The 16,188-nt window shown below is 36.9% G+C and overlaps 1 protein-coding gene across 1 annotated transcript in view; it reads left to right on the top strand.

Moving 5' to 3' along the window:
• Positions 1-16,188, top strand: part of CIP2A (cellular inhibitor of PP2A) — a gene marked incomplete at its 3' end in the record, with an annotated part of 36,274 nt that overhangs the window by 5,138 nt on the left and 14,948 nt on the right. Inside the window, exons 3-9 of the mRNA XM_084231640.1 lie at positions 5,885-5,997; positions 6,846-6,940; positions 7,422-7,518; positions 8,976-9,098; positions 9,248-9,393; positions 12,513-12,588; positions 15,073-15,291. Of these exons, the coding sequence (XP_084087766.1) occupies positions 5,885-5,997; positions 6,846-6,940; positions 7,422-7,518; positions 8,976-9,098; positions 9,248-9,393; positions 12,513-12,588; positions 15,073-15,291 (869 nt within the window). The remainder of the gene's footprint in view (positions 1-5,884; positions 5,998-6,845; positions 6,941-7,421; positions 7,519-8,975; positions 9,099-9,247; positions 9,394-12,512; positions 12,589-15,072; positions 15,292-16,188) is intronic.

The raw sequence follows: 16,188 nt of genomic DNA, 5'->3' as shown, positions 1-16,188 counted from the left end.
GGTCTGTATGTCTGTTCTTGTTCCAATACCATGCAGTTTTGATGATTATGGCTTTGTAGTATAGTTTGAAGTCTGGGAGTGTGATGCCTCCATTCCCTTCTTTTTTTTTCAGGAGAGCTTTGGCTATTCGGGGTTTTTTGTGATTCCATATGAATTTCATCAATAATTGTTCTATTTCTTTGAAGAATGACATTGAAATTTTGATTGGAATAGCATTGAATCTGTATATTGCTTTTGGAAGGATGACCATTTTAATAATGTTTATTCTTCCAATCCATGAGGAGGGGATGTCTTTCCATTTCTTTGTGTCTTCTTCTATTTCTTTTAACAGTGTTTTATAGTTTTCTTTGTATAGGTCCTTTACCTCTTTTGTTAGATTTATTCCCAAATATTTGATTTTTTTTGTTTCAATAAAAAAAGGGATGGTTTTTTTGATTTCTTCTTCTTCAGATTTATTGTTTGTGTATAGGAAGGCTACTGACTTTTGCGTGTTGATTTTTGTATCCTGGCACTTTACTGAACTGATTGATGAGTTGAATTAGTTTTTCTGTGGAGTTTTTGGGGTTCTCTATGTATATTATCATATCATCTGCAAATAGTGATAGCTTGACTTCTTCTTTTCCTATTTGGATTCCTTGGATGTCTTTCTCTTGTCTTATTGCTCTGGCTAGGACTTCCAGTATTATATTGAAAAGCAGTGGTGAGAGTGGACATCCTTGTCTTGTTCCAGATCTTAATGGAATTGCTTTCATCTTTTCACCATTGAGAATGATACTGGCTGTTGGCTTGTCATAGATGGCCTTTATGATGTTGAGGTATGTTCCTTGTATCCCAAGAATTTCAAGGGCTTTTATCATGAATGGGTGTTGCACTTTGTCGAAAGCTTTCTCAGCATCTATTGATATTATCATATGGTTTTTATATTTCTTTTTGTTGATGTGTTGGATAATGTTGATTGATTTTCGGATGTTAAACCATCCTTGTGTCCCTGGAATGAATCCAACTTGGTCGTGGTGAATTATCTTATGGATACATTGTTGGATTCTGATAGCTAAAATTTTATTGAGGATTTTTGCATCAGTGTTCATTAGGGAGATTGGCCTGTAGTTTTCCTTTTTTGTGTTGTCCTTGTTCGGTTTTGGTATTAGTGTAATGTTGGCTTCATAGAACGTGTTTGGTATTGTCCCTTCCTTCTCAATTTTTTGGAAGAGTTTGTGAAGGATAGGCACTAATTCGTCTCTGAATGTTTGGTAGAATTCATTTGTAAATCCATCAGGTCCTGGGCTTTTGTTTTTGGGGAGGTTTTTGATTACCATTTCAATTTCGCTGCTTGTAATTGGTCTGTTTAGGTGTTCTATTTCTTCTTTATCTAGCTTTGGGTGCTTGTAGAGTTGTAGGAATTTGTCCATCTCCTCTAGATTGTTAAACTTGTTTCCATATAACTGTTCATAGTAGTTACTGATTATTCTTTTGATTTCTGCTGTGTCCATTGTGATTTCTCCTCTTTCATTGATGATCCTGTTTATTTGTGCTTTCTCTCTTTTTTCCTTTGTGAGCCTGGCTAGGGGTTTGTCTATTTTATTGATTTTTTTCAAAGAACCAGCTCTTGGTTTCATTGATCTTTTGGATTGTTTTTTTAGTTTCAATTTCATTTATTTCTGCTTTGGTTTTTATTATTTCTTTTCTTCTACTGGTTTTGGGGTTTTTTTGTTGTTTTTTTTCTAGATCTTTGAGCTTCAAGATTAGGTTGTTTCTTTGAGTTCTTTCTTGTTTCTTGATGTGAGCTTCTATTGCTATATATTTTCCTCTTATTACTGCTTTTGCTGCATCCCATACATTTAGGTTATTGGTGTCCTCCTTGTCGTTCAATTCAAAGAATTTTTTAATTTCTTCTTTGATCTCCTCATTAGTCCAGTGGTTTTCCAGTAGTGTGGTTTTTAATCTCCATGAGGTAGGAAAGTTCCTTGCCTTCTTTTTATGGTTTATTTCTAGTTTGATGCCTTCATGGTCAGAAAAGATGGTTGATATGATTTCAATCTTGGTGTATCTGTTGATGTTTGTCTTGTGCCCCAGTATGTGATCGATCCTGGAGAATGATCCGTGTGCACTTGAGAAAAATGTGTACTCCGTTTTTTTGGGGTTTAGTGTTTAATAGATGTCTGTTAAGCCCAATCGCTCTAGGTCCTTATTTAGAGCTTTGGTTTCTTTACTTATTTTTTGTCTTGTTGATCTATCCATTGTTGATAGTGGTGTGTTGAAATCTCCCACTACGTATGTGTTTTCTCTGATGTCTGTTTTCAGAGAGGACAACAGTTGTCTGATATATTTTGGTGCTCCTTCGTTTGGTGAGTATATGTTAATGAGTGTTATTTCTTCTTGAAGTATTGTCCCCTTGATCATAATGTAGTGACCATTGGGGTCTCTTTTTATCTTTTTGAGTTTGAAATCTGTTTTATCTGATATTGATATAAGTATAGCTGTTCCTGCTTTCTTTTTTGGTCCATTTGCTTGTAGGATTGTTTTCCATCCTTCAACTTTGAGCCTATTTTTATCTTTTGTAGCTAAATGTGTTTCCTGGAGACAGCAAAAGGTTGGGTTTTGTTTCTTAATCCAGGCTGCAACTCTGTGTCTTTTTATTGAAGAGTTTAGTCCATTTACATTTAGAGTTAATATTGATATGTTAGCATCTGTATTTGCCATTGTGATTGTCTTTCCTTTGATTTTATTTATTTATTCTTTTAATAACTTTTTTTTTTTTTTGCCTTCTTTCATTGTTATTCGTCCCTGTGAGGTTCTGGCTTTAGGACTCCTTGTAGTATTTTTTGGAGTGGGGCTTTAGTTGTAATGAAATTCCGGAGTTTCTGTTTGTCTGGGAAGGTCCATATTCTTTCTTCAAAGAGGAAGGAGAGCTTTGCGGGATAGAGTATTCTTGGTTGGCATCTGTTTTCTTGGAGTCTGTTGACTATGTCCCTCCACTCTCTCCTTGCCCGTAGTGTTTCTTCGGAGAAGTCTGATGTCAGCCTGATTGGCTTTCCTTTGAATGTTATTTGTTTCTTCCCTCTTGACAGCTTCATTATTTTTTCCTTGTCTTGGATTCTTGGGAGCTTTACTATTATGTGTCTTGCTGTATTTTTCCTTTCGTCGTGGAAGTTTGGTGTTCTTCTTGCTTCTTGTATATCAATTTTCAGCTCCTTCTTCACATTTGGGACGTTCTCTTCAATTATCTCTTTGAATATTTTCTCTGTTCCTACATCTCTCTCCTCTCCTTCTGGTATTCCTATAACTCTTATATTTCCTTTCCTCATGGAGTCAGATAGTTCCCGAAGTCTTTCTTCGTTCTTTTTCCTTTGTACTTCTCTTTCCTTTTCTGTTTTGGTTCTTTTTATTTCTGTGTCTTCAAGAGTACTTAGTCATTCTTCCATTTCATCTATTCTGCTTTCATTGCTTTTCCCAGAATTCTTTAGTTCTTCCATTAATTCTTTGATCTCCTGCATTTCTTTTACTTCCCTCTTTAGGGACTCAATTTCCTTCTTCTGATCTATCACATTTTTTTTTTTTTTAAAGATTTATTTATTTATTTATTTATACAAGCACTGGGTACAGTCAGAAGCGCAGGAGGGTGAGAGAATTCACCAGAGCCAGAGCGGGGAGCAGAGCAGGCAGAAGGACCGAAGCACACTGCTGAGGGGACCAGCGGGCGGCAGGAGAGGTCTGCGCGCCATGTGGGACCCTCCTCCAGTGGCCGGGGAGCAGCCGGGGATCGAACCGGCGCCTCAGAGGCTGCGGGCAGCCTTGCAACCCAGCGCCCAACCGCTGCACCACCGGGGAGGCCCTGATCTATCACTTTTTTAATCATGGCAATTTTAAATTCTCTTTCTGGAAGGCTCAGATGTTCTTCCAAGTTGCTGTCGTTGCAATCTGGGGAGTGATTTTCTTTTTGTGGTGTGCTTCTTTCCTGAGGAGTTGTTAGGTTGCGTGTGGTTCTTCTACTCCCTACTGTCTGTTTTCTAATTTGTCGTATGCGTTGGGACACTGTGTTGCTCGGACTGACTGGCATCTTGGGTGAACTTCTCCGCTCCCCTCTGGCTCTTCCAGGAGCCATCTCTGTCTTCTGGGGGAGCTTTCTGCTGGTTTTAGGCAGTTTTTTCTGAAGAAATGTCCCTGTTCTAAAATGGCGAAGCGGGATGCAGTCCCTGCGCCTCCAGTTTCAGGCACACTCTTCTGCGCACCCAGTCTGCCCCGGACGTGGGTGCCTGCTCCCTCTGTGGGCTCAGACTGCTGGTCGGAAGGGGCCTGGCGTGGGCTAACTTCCCGGCTGGCCACTGGGTCCTCCAGAAGCCTTCTGCCCTTTTCAAGCAGTCTTAAGAAATTTCCTGTTCTATGGGGTGTTAGTGACTTTCTTTTCCTGTTCGCTAGGTGGCGCCAGAGATCTCTCCTATTGTCCTTGGGGGGCTGTTTTTCGCCTCCCCCCACCCCGTGGGACAGGGAACAGAGCGGGAATGGTAGGGTACACCTCAACAGCTTTGGGGTGCTGTGTCTGCCTTGTGCCCCACCGTCGTGGAGAACCCATGCCCCGAATTTTCGTGCCCCGGGTCTCAGTTCAAAGCCCTCAGTTCCAGGAGGCGGGCTGTAGCCCAGATCAGTGGCGCGGGAATGGCTCCTTTTGCACCGCTCCCGTGCCTGGGCGCCTGGTTCCTGCTTACTCAGGGAGGGACCTTCACCTCAGTGAGGACCTCTGCGCGTCTCCCCGCAAGCCTAGGTCGCAGGCGCGGGGACCTGGGCAGCCGCGATCCAGGTCTGCATTTGCTTTTCAAGTGCGCCCAGCGCACCGCTTTTCCGCGCAAGCTTACCGGCAGCCCGGGCTGTGTGCGCGTCTCCCGGGGTCTTTGTTCTCTAATGGCGCCCGGAGCCGTTCGCTCACCGCCCGCGGCGAATCCTGCAGGGTTCGCCTCAGCTCCCGTTCACGGGGTGTGGTGGCTGCAATAGTTCCTTTCCACTCACAGTCCTGCTTGCTGCGTCTTTTGTTCTTGTTGGCCTTTTTGGTTTGTTGTTTCCCTCCTCTCTGCTGGTCGGAGAGTGCCGCCTCTGTGGGCGGGGGAGGGGAGCAGGGTTCTGCGCTTCTCTCCCTTCTAGTCCTCTTTTATGGCCACTTTCTTCTTCGGGTAGTTTGCTGGAGTCACCCGTTTATCTTCCGTGTCCCAGTTCTCACTGGGACCTGCTGCTTTTCCTCCCTATTAACTTTTTTTAATGGGAGATCTTACTCGCAGCGTCTCCTCGCCGCCATGTTGCTCCGCCCATCCTTTTAATTTTTTAAAGTTTATTTTTTCGTTAGTAGGTTTTATTACTTACAGCATACAAGAGCTGGAGTACAGGCCAGAGATGTGGGGGTGGGGGTGAGAGGACTCACCAGAGACAGAGTGGGGAACAGAACAGACAGACTGACTGAAATACACTGCTGAGGGAAGCAGTGGGCGAGACAGGAGAGGTCTGCTTCGCCATGTGGGTTGCTCTCTGGCCAGCTGGGGACCAAGCTCATGCTGTAGAGGTTGCAATTGCTTCATAGTGTGGTGCTTCACCCCTTGCGCCACTAGGGAGGCCCAAAGTGACAATCTTTTAACAGCAACATTTCTAGAAATATATAGAACACCTCTTTTTCCTTGATTTTAATTTATTCCAGATAAAGAAATCATTTGATTGACAAGAAAGGAATAACTCATACTCCTTTCCCTTTTCCAGCGCATAGGGTTTTTATGATTAAACTGCATCAAAAGTATTTGTAAATAAAATACTCATATTTGCTATTTTTATGTGGCAACAAATTTAATATGAAGTAAATTTTAAATTTATCTTGTTGTATTTTGTGCCATTTTATTTTAACTTACAGCTGTAGACAGTGAAACCAGAGACTGTCTTCAGAATACATACAATCTGAATAGTGTTCTTGCAGGAGTGGTTTGTCGGAGCAGCGCTTGCCACAACGATTCTGTGTTCTTGCAGGTATACACATCCAAAAAGTACTTTGTCATGTAATATTTATCTTACCTTATTTTCAAATTAAAATTGATAATATCTGTTATAAACTGCTAATTTCTAGTATTTATGCTGTCATGATGTTGCATGATTAGGTAAATTTCTTGCTATTTATAAATTTAAGAGCTGGTTGATCACACATATAGTACTATTTAAAAATTTCTAGAATAAGGAAACATCTACATCTAGCACTATTATTAAAGAAAAGTAGCATAATTGCTTTGACAGACATATAAACACAGATGTCAGTATTTTGAAATATAAGCCATTCATATTAAATTTGTAGTTTGAGTTGGCATCTATTTTCAGTCTTAAGAAAACACTCCACAAAATTAAAGCTATAGATAATCTTACTTAGCATAAAGTCAGACCCCTTGTACCATCCTATTTCTTTGAAACTAAAATGCCCCCAATAGTGTTAAAGAAAACACTGCCAATTAAACATGCATGCAGTTTTAAAGATGGTAAAATAAGCGGGAAAATGTATCTTAGCATTGATAGAATATACATGTGTTTCAACATGTATACAAATTTAATATATAAGTACACCAGATTAATGACAAGATGGTCTGTTTGAGAAAGAATGTATAAAAGCATGTGAACGAGATGTACCCAGGGGTACCTTGTAGCCTCATTAGTTTGTATGTGTTTTTTTAAAAGACAGAACCATTTTAAGAAATGTAAAAATTAATTATTCTAACTCTGCCTCCTAAAATGGTCACATGCTCAGAATTTGTAGTGGGGTCCATTCTTGTGAGGCAGCACTGCTTTTTTTTTTAATGTTTTAATTCAGTTTCTTTTCTTTTTCTCTTCAGTGCATTCAGCTTCTACAGAGGTTAACATATAATGTCAGAATTTTTCATTCTGGTGCCAATATAGATAAATTGATTATGTTCCTGATAGATCATATGTGAGTATGCAACCAAAAATGAAATAATCTGTTGGCTTAAACTAAATAATCTGTTGACTTAAACTAAAACCAAGTAAAAATTCAGTTTTCCTTAATTTTTTTCACAATTTTAAACTAAATTAGTGATTCTTATTTATTTAGATGACATAAAGTATCAAATAGGGTAAAGCAGCAATAGTTTTCATAAGCTTTTTGAAATGGATTGACTTGAACATAAAAAAAATTATTGAAACTGAAAATTCTATGTTTGTGTTTACTGCTGTGGTAGCACAGAGTCACTCTGTTAATTTCATGTGTTCACACTGCCTTGAATAGGACTAAGTTTTAAAACAGGAAATAATTGATCAATATTATTCAAAGTTTGACTTCATATGTTAGATTTTTCTTTTTGCATGTAAAAAAGGAATTTAAATATGTAAATTACCATATAATTTCAGTAATTTAGAATGAACTTAATGCTTTTATCTTTTATTTTTAATAGTCAGTCTTCTGAAGATGAATTAACTATGCCTTGTCTAGGATTATTGGCAAATCTTTGTCGACAAAACCTTTCTGTTCAAACACACATAAAGACGTTGGTAAGAAGTTTATTTGTTAAATATTTGTTGAGTGGTGCATTCCATACTTTTTTAAAAACAGTTTTATCCATCATTTTCTTTAAAAAAAATATTGAGAAAATTCTCATGCCTTATCTTGCTGACTCTTCAAAGCTAATGAGTGAAATAACTTGATATTCTAACCTTATTTGTTGTATAAAAGACAGCAAATTAAAGGTAAATACAAATGTTGAATACTGAAAGTTTTCCTCTCTATAACATTCCATTATTTGTCATATTGAGTAATATAAGAAATGCTAGGGCGTCCTGGGTGGTGCAGCGGTTGAGCGCTGGGCTGCGGGGCTGCCTGCAGCCTCTGCAGCGCCGGTTCGATCACCAGTTAGCAAGGGTCCCAGATGGTGCGCAGACCTCTCCTGCCATGCCCACTGCTCCCCTCAGCAGTGTATTTCGCCACTCTGCCTGTTCTGCTCCCTGCTCTGGCTCTGGTGAATTCTCTCACTCTCCCGCGCTTCCAACTGTACCCAGTGCTTGTATAAATAAATAAATAAATCTTTAAAAAAAAAAAAAAAGACTGTGAAAGGAGATACATTTAAAAAAAAAAAAAGAAATGCTAGATTGTTTTGTGCTGGTAAAGGGGAAACACATCTTTGGCAGTCCCATTTACTTCATTCTTATATTTGCACAAAATTAATTGCACCTCCACCAGAGATATCCATGAGTAAATGCCTGGCGTTAACTACCAGTATTTTTGATAAAGTGAAGGCACACAAATGAGGTTAACTGAATCATTAGAAATACATTAGATCAAGAAAATTCATTGATTCTTTTAGGTGCTTTGCAAACACTTTCCCTGTTGCGCAATATTCAGTATTAATTACCTGTTTAATTATTTTTTTAAAGATCCATTTATTCATACAAGAGTTGGGGCACAGGCTAGAGGTGTGGGGGGCAGGGGGATGAGAGGATTCACCAGACACAGAATGGGGAACAGAACAGGCAGATGACTGAAATACACTGCTGAGGGGAGCAGCGGGCAAGCCAGGAGAGGTTTGCTGCGCCATGTGGGTAGTTCCCTGGCCTGGGATCAAACTCATGCTGCAGTGGCCAGGGACAGCTTAGGTTGCATCTTCACGCCTTTACACCACCAGGGAGGCCCTACCTGTTTAATTTTAAATTAAACACCACCTCATTTGTTAATGGCCTTCATTTTCCTGACCTAGTCTTACTTTGGAAATAGAGGTTATTTTGAGTCATGGAGGTGATTTAAAAAGGTAAACAGCTCTTCACTAATATGCCTATTATACTATTGTAAGCAATAAATGAAGGTTCCATTTCATTCCTTGAATAATCTCTTAAAATGGTTGTGATGTTTAATAGAAGTTTACCTATTCTATGCAAGATACACTTTTCTAAACTAAAATATCAATCTTGTAATGTTTCATTCTAATTTACTTACAAACATTTTTTTTCTTCCTCAGAATAACGTAAAATCTTTTTATCGAACTCTTATAAGCTTCTTGGCCCACAGTAGTCTAACTGTGGTTGTGTTTGCACTTTCAATATTATCCAGTTTGACATTAAATGAAGAGGTTGGAGAAAAGGTAAATATTATCTTTTGTTATTATGTGCAAAGATAATTCTGAAATTCATAGTTTCTGATACTTAAAAAGTCATTGTGTCTTGCTATGTGTAAGTATAGTGTCAATTTAAATTGGTTTATGTAATATACTTTTTCCTGCTTGTTTTTAAGCTGTTCCATGCTCGAAACATTCATCAGACTTTTCAACTAATATTTAATATCCTCATAAATGGTGATGGCACACTAACTAGAAAATATTCAGTTGATCTACTTATGGATCTTCTTAAGAATCCTAAAATTGCTGATTATCTTACCAGGTATGACATTTTGACAAATTTTGTGACTTTTTTTAAGCCGGGATATGTTTATAGTAAATGAAACTCCCTTTGTAGTATACTTGGATTCTGCTGATTCGCAACAAACTGAAGTGTTTTGGTATGTGCTTTTTGCTTTCTTGACTTAAAATGTAAAAGTGTTAAGGGGGAGGAGGGAGCATTTATGTTTCAGTTTTTGTCTTGGGAGAGTAGAATTGTATTATTCTCCACAGTATACACATGTTGATTAATCTGTTTCAAAATCTTTTTAAATCTTGAACATTCTGATTTTTTTTAAAGAATATTTATTTTTATTATAGGAACATTTATGTTAGTGTCTCTTTTTTTTTTTTTTTTGGAATAAAAGTTTCCTTCCACTTATGCCTCTGTTGTGTCATAGGTTAAATGAGAACAAATGCCTATATGTCCTTCCTATCTTAATGGCATTGCATGTAATCAGTTGTGTTCAACTGTTTTCCAAAGAGCACCTAGCCCTTTTACAATGTAACTTAAATTTTGCCAATGCTTAAGCTGCTTTTTGGGCCTAAGCCGGGGAATTGTAGAAATTGTTTCAAAGAGTAAATTATCTAATCATTCACAAATGAGAAAACATTTTATTGAGCCCTTATTATAGTCAAGAATTGGTAGAAAAGGGGGGAATTAACAGTAGCAGGAATGTGAAGGAAGACACAATCCCTAATCTTCAACTGTGCATAGAATCTGAAAATTAACAAAACCAAGCTGAGCATTAGACCACTGTGCTTAAGGTTAAAGGATTATTTTGCAAAACTGAGAGGCACTGGCATTAGCATTTCACTTTTTCTTCTCAAAACTGTTGGTAATAAGAAAACTTTGTTCCATAGTGCCTTTCCTTCACCTGCCCTCTATTTATCAGTTTCTAATTGTCTTTCCTGTACTGATGTAATCCTCATTTTGAGCACCAAATAGTTCTTACTTAATAGCTTCAAAGTAAACATAAAAATTTCTTTGGATAAACCTCTGTGGAGAACAGAAAGATAATCTGAGCATTAGTAAGTGGCTGCTTAATCGCTTCTGTAAATCTCTTCTTCCATTATCTGTTTACTTCTTTAGCCTGTAACCCCAGAGTCACCTCTGGAAAGAAAATTACATTTATTATGTTGATCATACCATCTCTCGAAACATTCCTGAATCCATTCCAAAATCTGACTTAATGCCTAGTCAGAGCTTGGTAAAAAAAATCACACTTTATGAATTTGTGACTTACATATATGCATTATCTGTAACTATCTACGTAATACTTACTAAATTTATTCTTAGTGACCTTATTTAACATTTCCATTCAACTGTTTTTTTTCAAGTTGAATGGAAGTTTTTTTTTACTACTATCCTCTTGCTACTTTTTACTCAGAAAATGATCTTATGTTTGCTTCACAGAGAGAAAATGGAACCCTGTCTGATTGGAGCTCCTTCAGTTCTATGTTCCTGAGGAGTTTCTTTCTTTTTTTTTTTTAAAGATTTATTTATTTATTTATTTATTTATTTATTTATTTATTTATTTATACATACATACAAACACTGGGTACAGTCAGAAGCACAGGAGGGTGAGAGAATTCACCAGAGCCAGAGCGGGGAACAGAACAGGCAGACTGACGAAATACACTGCTGAGGGGAGCAGCAGACGTGGCAGGAGAGGTTTGTCGCGCCATGTGGGACCCTCACCGGCAGCCAGGGATTGAACCTGCGCTGCAGAGCCTGAGGGCAGCTTTGCAGCCAGTGCTCAACCACTGCGCCTACAGGGGAGGCCCAGGAGTTTCCTTTGTTTATACCATTTCTTATTTAGGGTCATCCTGTTTCACTCAAACATATCCCATTATTCTATGCAAGTCTTATTTTGTACTGTCTTCTTCAACAGATTCCCCTATCTCTTTGATGCCTCCCATTCACTCTGTTGACTTCCACATGCTCAATTTTCAACTTTTTCTTCAACCATAGGTTCCTCATTAAAATCTATGATCTCCCAGTGCATTTAAGGTGACTTCCATTTCTTAGTATAGCCTTAGTATAGTTATCACAACTTATCCTTATTTCTTAACTTTTTCATCTTATATATTTTTGCCTAATCAATTCAGATGAGAAATAGAACCTCCAGCTTTCCACTAATGCCCTTTTTTGTATACACACACTGTTTCCTCCGGAAGGCTGAAGTACTCTTTCTCCTTTATGTGTGTAAATTCTGTTTTTTCTTTAAGACCCAAGTCTGGAGGGCCTCCCCTGGTGGTGCAGTGGTTGAGCGCTGGGCTGCGAAGCTGCCCGCAGCCTCTGCAGTGTCGGTTCGATCCCCAGCCGCCAGCGATGGTCCCAAATGGAGCAACAGACCTCTCCTGCTGCTCCTGCTACTCCCCTCAGCAGTGTATTTCGTCAGTCTCCCTGTTCTGTTCCCCGCTCTGGCTCTGGTGAATTCTCTCACCCTCCCGCGCTTTTTACTGTACCAAGTGCTTAAAAAAAAAAAAAAAAAGACCTAAGTCTGGAAAGCCTCACCTGATTCAAATCTGCCCCACTAAGTCTGAGTTTGATATCCATCCTCTTATAGCATCCTGTATCTTCCTTGTAATAGTATTGTATTTTGCATTACATTATTCTGTCACTATCTCCTGTCTTTCTGCCTCCGTCCTTGGACTGTGAGCTCTCTGAGGCAGGTACCATTCTCCCAAATCCAGGATACTTGGATCACATAGGATATATTGTGAGCAGTACCTCTAGTACCTTTGGTGTTGTGTGACAGCACAACACCCTTTACCTCTATATCTGCAGAGCCTAATTTAATGCCTGGCAGTTGTATTACTTTGTAAATAAGTCACTGTCTAATTAATTAGACTATTCTTGTTTTTTTAAGTTTTACAAACTAAATACCTGTGGGGGAAAAATGGTCATTGAGGTATTAAACATTTCAATGATACATTTATTGCCAAAAATTTATTTACCATAGAATGTATTTTGGATTTTAAGTGTAAGCTTTGCAAGACTCTTCTATTTTAGAAGCTCAAAATAAAAATGATGAAGAGACTTAAATTTTTTATTTTGTTTATAAATTCTTTTTGATTTGTCATTTTCCTCTGATGTGTATTTTTATTTAAACCTAGGTATAAGCACTTTTCTTCATGTCTTAATCAAGTTTTAGGTCTTCTTAATGGAAAAGATCCTGACTCTTCTTCAAAGGTATGTAAAACATGAATTATTGCTCAAAGCTTTTTTTAAAAAAATGTAACATGAAAACAAATCTAAGCACACAGCTCTCTAAATTTACACCATCTGAGCACAATCATACCAGTATCTAGATTAGGAAATAGTTTCATTAATACTCTGAAACCCTCCTGTGCTCAGTCAGTACCTACTTCTCCCATCTCTACATTTACCAAGAATAACCATTATCTTAACTTTTTAACAGATATGTTGGCTTTTCTGTTTTTGAACTTTGTCATTAAAATCATATAATAATCAACATTATGTTGGGAGAGTCACCCATGTTTCATTTGTGATTGTAGGTTTTTTTTTGTTGTTGATGGATATTAGCTATTAGGAGAAATTGAAATGGGAAACAGTAAAAGCATAAAGTATCTTTGTGGGGAAAACTAGTTGGATATCCTATTTTTCATTTAATAGTACACAATTACGTTTGATTATAAGACTATTATTACCTTGATTGCAAAGCCAGACAGAGGGATACTGCAGGAAAGAAAATACAGGTCAGTCTCTTTCATGAAAATAGATCCAAAAATCTTAAAATGTTAGCAAATCAAAGCCAGTGATAGACAAAAAGATAACGTTTTATTACTTGATGAGATTTATTCCAGGAATGCATGGGTGGTTTAACATTTGAAAATTAATGTAACTTATTAGAAAAATCACATCTCATTAATGGAGGAATAGCTGATAAAATCTAATACCCATTCATGATAAGCCAAGTAGGAATAAAATGAAACTTTCTCTGTTAGAGTAATTATTGAAAATTTACAGCATCATCAACCTGATGTGGAGGGGTAGTTGGGGCATTTTCTAGGAGAGGGGTACAAGCAGTTCTGTAGTTTGGTAGAACTTTTTTTAAGTGATTATTCGTTATACATTTGTATTCACTTTGGGAAAATCATCTGGTTTTGCAATAGTGATTGCTTTGTTTAACTTACTTCTCTGTATGTTATACTTAAGTTAAAAGTGTACTCAAATTGAAGATGTGGTACATACACACAATGGAATATTACTCAGCAATCAAAAAAGATAAAAACTTATTAGGAGAAATTGAAATGGGAAACAGTAAAAGCATAAAGTATCTTTGTGGGGAAAACTAGTTGGATATTCTGTTTTTCATTTAATAGTACACAATTGCGTTTGAGCTGAAAGGGATCATGCTCAGTGAAATAAGCCAGAAAGAAAAAGAAAAATACTGGATGGTCTCACTTATATCAGGAAGGTAGAGGATCCAAATAAGGGATCAGGAAAAAAATAACTTATAATAAAGTAAAAATCAAAATCAAAGGGAATTATAAATCAGAGACATACTACAGCGGAGGGAAAGGGAATAGGATCAAAACAAGGGTGGGAAGAGCACAAGGAACCATTGTGATAGTTCATGGGTGAATGGGTGGTAGGAATTTTATGGGGACTATAACCAAGATGAAAATGCATACATTGTGCAAAAATGAAAAATGAATGTACAAATATATATATAATAATTATAAAGTGTACATGAGAAAGTTTTTGTTTGCGCACATATGCATATCTCTGGTAAGATAAACAAGAAACTGGTAATATTGCTGATACTCACGGAATCTAGCTATCAGTCAAGTCAGTACCTTTAACTTGAAACCTAGTAAAACAAGTATTGCAATGTATAAAAGAAATAGAAAAGAAAATATAAGATTCATTATCATTTGTTACATAGTAAATGATAATGCACTGGATTCTATTATAGCAGATACTTTGAGCTGATTAAAACTTAAATTCCAATTATGTCATTTGTGAGAAATAAAGCTAGAAAATAAGTGAATAGGCAAAAAGATTCCAGTAGTTTTATTTTTAATGATTGATTGCAAGTACGTGAAATAAGGTAGAATTTAATTAACCTACCACTCATAAACAGGTTCACGTGGGATTTTATGATAAACGTTCAATGATGAAGGAAAAATGAGATAGAATAGGGAAACTAAAGGGCATAATGCTGATAGTGTACAAACATAATGTGGAAAATAGCCATCTTAAAGGTTTTAAAATTTGGGGATACTGCTTTTAAATCTTATCCTAAAGTATACTTTATAGCAGTTCTTATATTCTAGCATGCTGAAAGTATTCTTAATTGCTATTTTTATTTTTTAATTATTTTTTCCATTTTTAAAACAAAACATAATTGTGCTTAAAAAATAGTTAAGTACTGTAGAGGGCTCATAACATTAGTTGAATTGCCCTTTCCTCTTTGACTCTCAAAATCCTACTTAATGGAAGTCACTGGCACTGAATTTCTTTGCAACCTTCTGGAATCTAATCACACATTTTGAAAAACAATACTGAAAAAAAAATTAGAAGGTGCTTTTAATTTTTGTCTTAGAGTATTTTTTATAAAAATATGTCATTTGAAAATTCATCAGTTGGTTACTTTGTGCCTCAAAGTCCAATAAAATTGACATTTACTAAAGATTTTATATTGCGCAGGTTTTAGAATTACTTCTTGCCTTCTGTTCGGTGACTCAGCTGCGCCATGTGCTCACTCAGATGATATTTGAACAGTCTCCATCTGGCAACACCATTCTGGGAAGCCGTTCTAAATGTTTAGAACCTACTGTGGCTCTGCTTCGCTGGTCAAGCCAACCTTTGGATGGATCAGAAAACTGTTCTATTTTAGCATTGGAATTGTTCAAGGAAATATTTGAGGTAATCAAATGACTGACAAATGGACTTTTATGATTCTTAATGAGCAATTTGTCTGCAAAAACACTCACGATAAACTTCAGTTATTTATACACTTTAGGAAAACATTTCAATCATTACACTTCCTGAAATTCAGCTAGTGAATTTCTCTTTTGTAGCAATGTCACAACTAATAGTGTTTCCCCCCCCGCAGTGAATAGCCACTCTCTCGACATATGATATATATTTAGTAGTCATTATATATTATATATAATATAATGTGACTACTATTGCAGTAGTCACATTTTGTCTCCAGTTCAGTAGATGCTGTCTGCTGTTTAGTGTTGAATAAATTAATGCAAGAACTTTGAATTCAGTGAGTGAAATGGAATAAAGCTTGCCACACACTTAGGAAATAGACAGAAATCCTTGCCATAGAGGCCATTACATTCTGGTAGAACCCACTACCTGGTCTTGTAGCATTTTCTACCATTCTTCCTATTTTTATAACCATTATGCCTACCCTGATATCTTAGCTATTTCCCAACTAATGTCTGGATCAAAAACAAAACGTGTGAGTAATTAAATATATTTTGCATTATGCACCACGTTATTCTTACTATTTTATATTCGTGTTGAGTGTTAACAAGTCAGTTCAGCCCTTTTGAGATTCTTGATGGAAATTATTTGTGGTTGTAAAGTTTTAAGACCATTGTCAGTTATTAATTGTTGTAATTATATTTAGCAAATTTAGTGAAAAGAGGGTAAGTTTTATATCATCTGAAGAGAAATGAAAGTACATTTAGCAAATTTAGGATATTTGTTTTCAGTATATTCTTTTAATTTAGAACCATTTGTAAATTATAAGTATAGTCCATTTTAAAATCCTGTTTACATTTGATTAATCCAAACTTTTGGTTC

The sequence above is a fragment of the Talpa europaea genome, assembly GCF_964194135.1.
Source record: "Talpa europaea genome assembly, chromosome: 4".
Lineage (NCBI taxonomy): Eukaryota > Metazoa > Chordata > Mammalia > Eulipotyphla > Talpidae > Talpa > Talpa europaea.
Note: the sequence above shows the minus strand (reverse complement) of the source record. Positions and strands in the feature narration are given on the sequence as shown.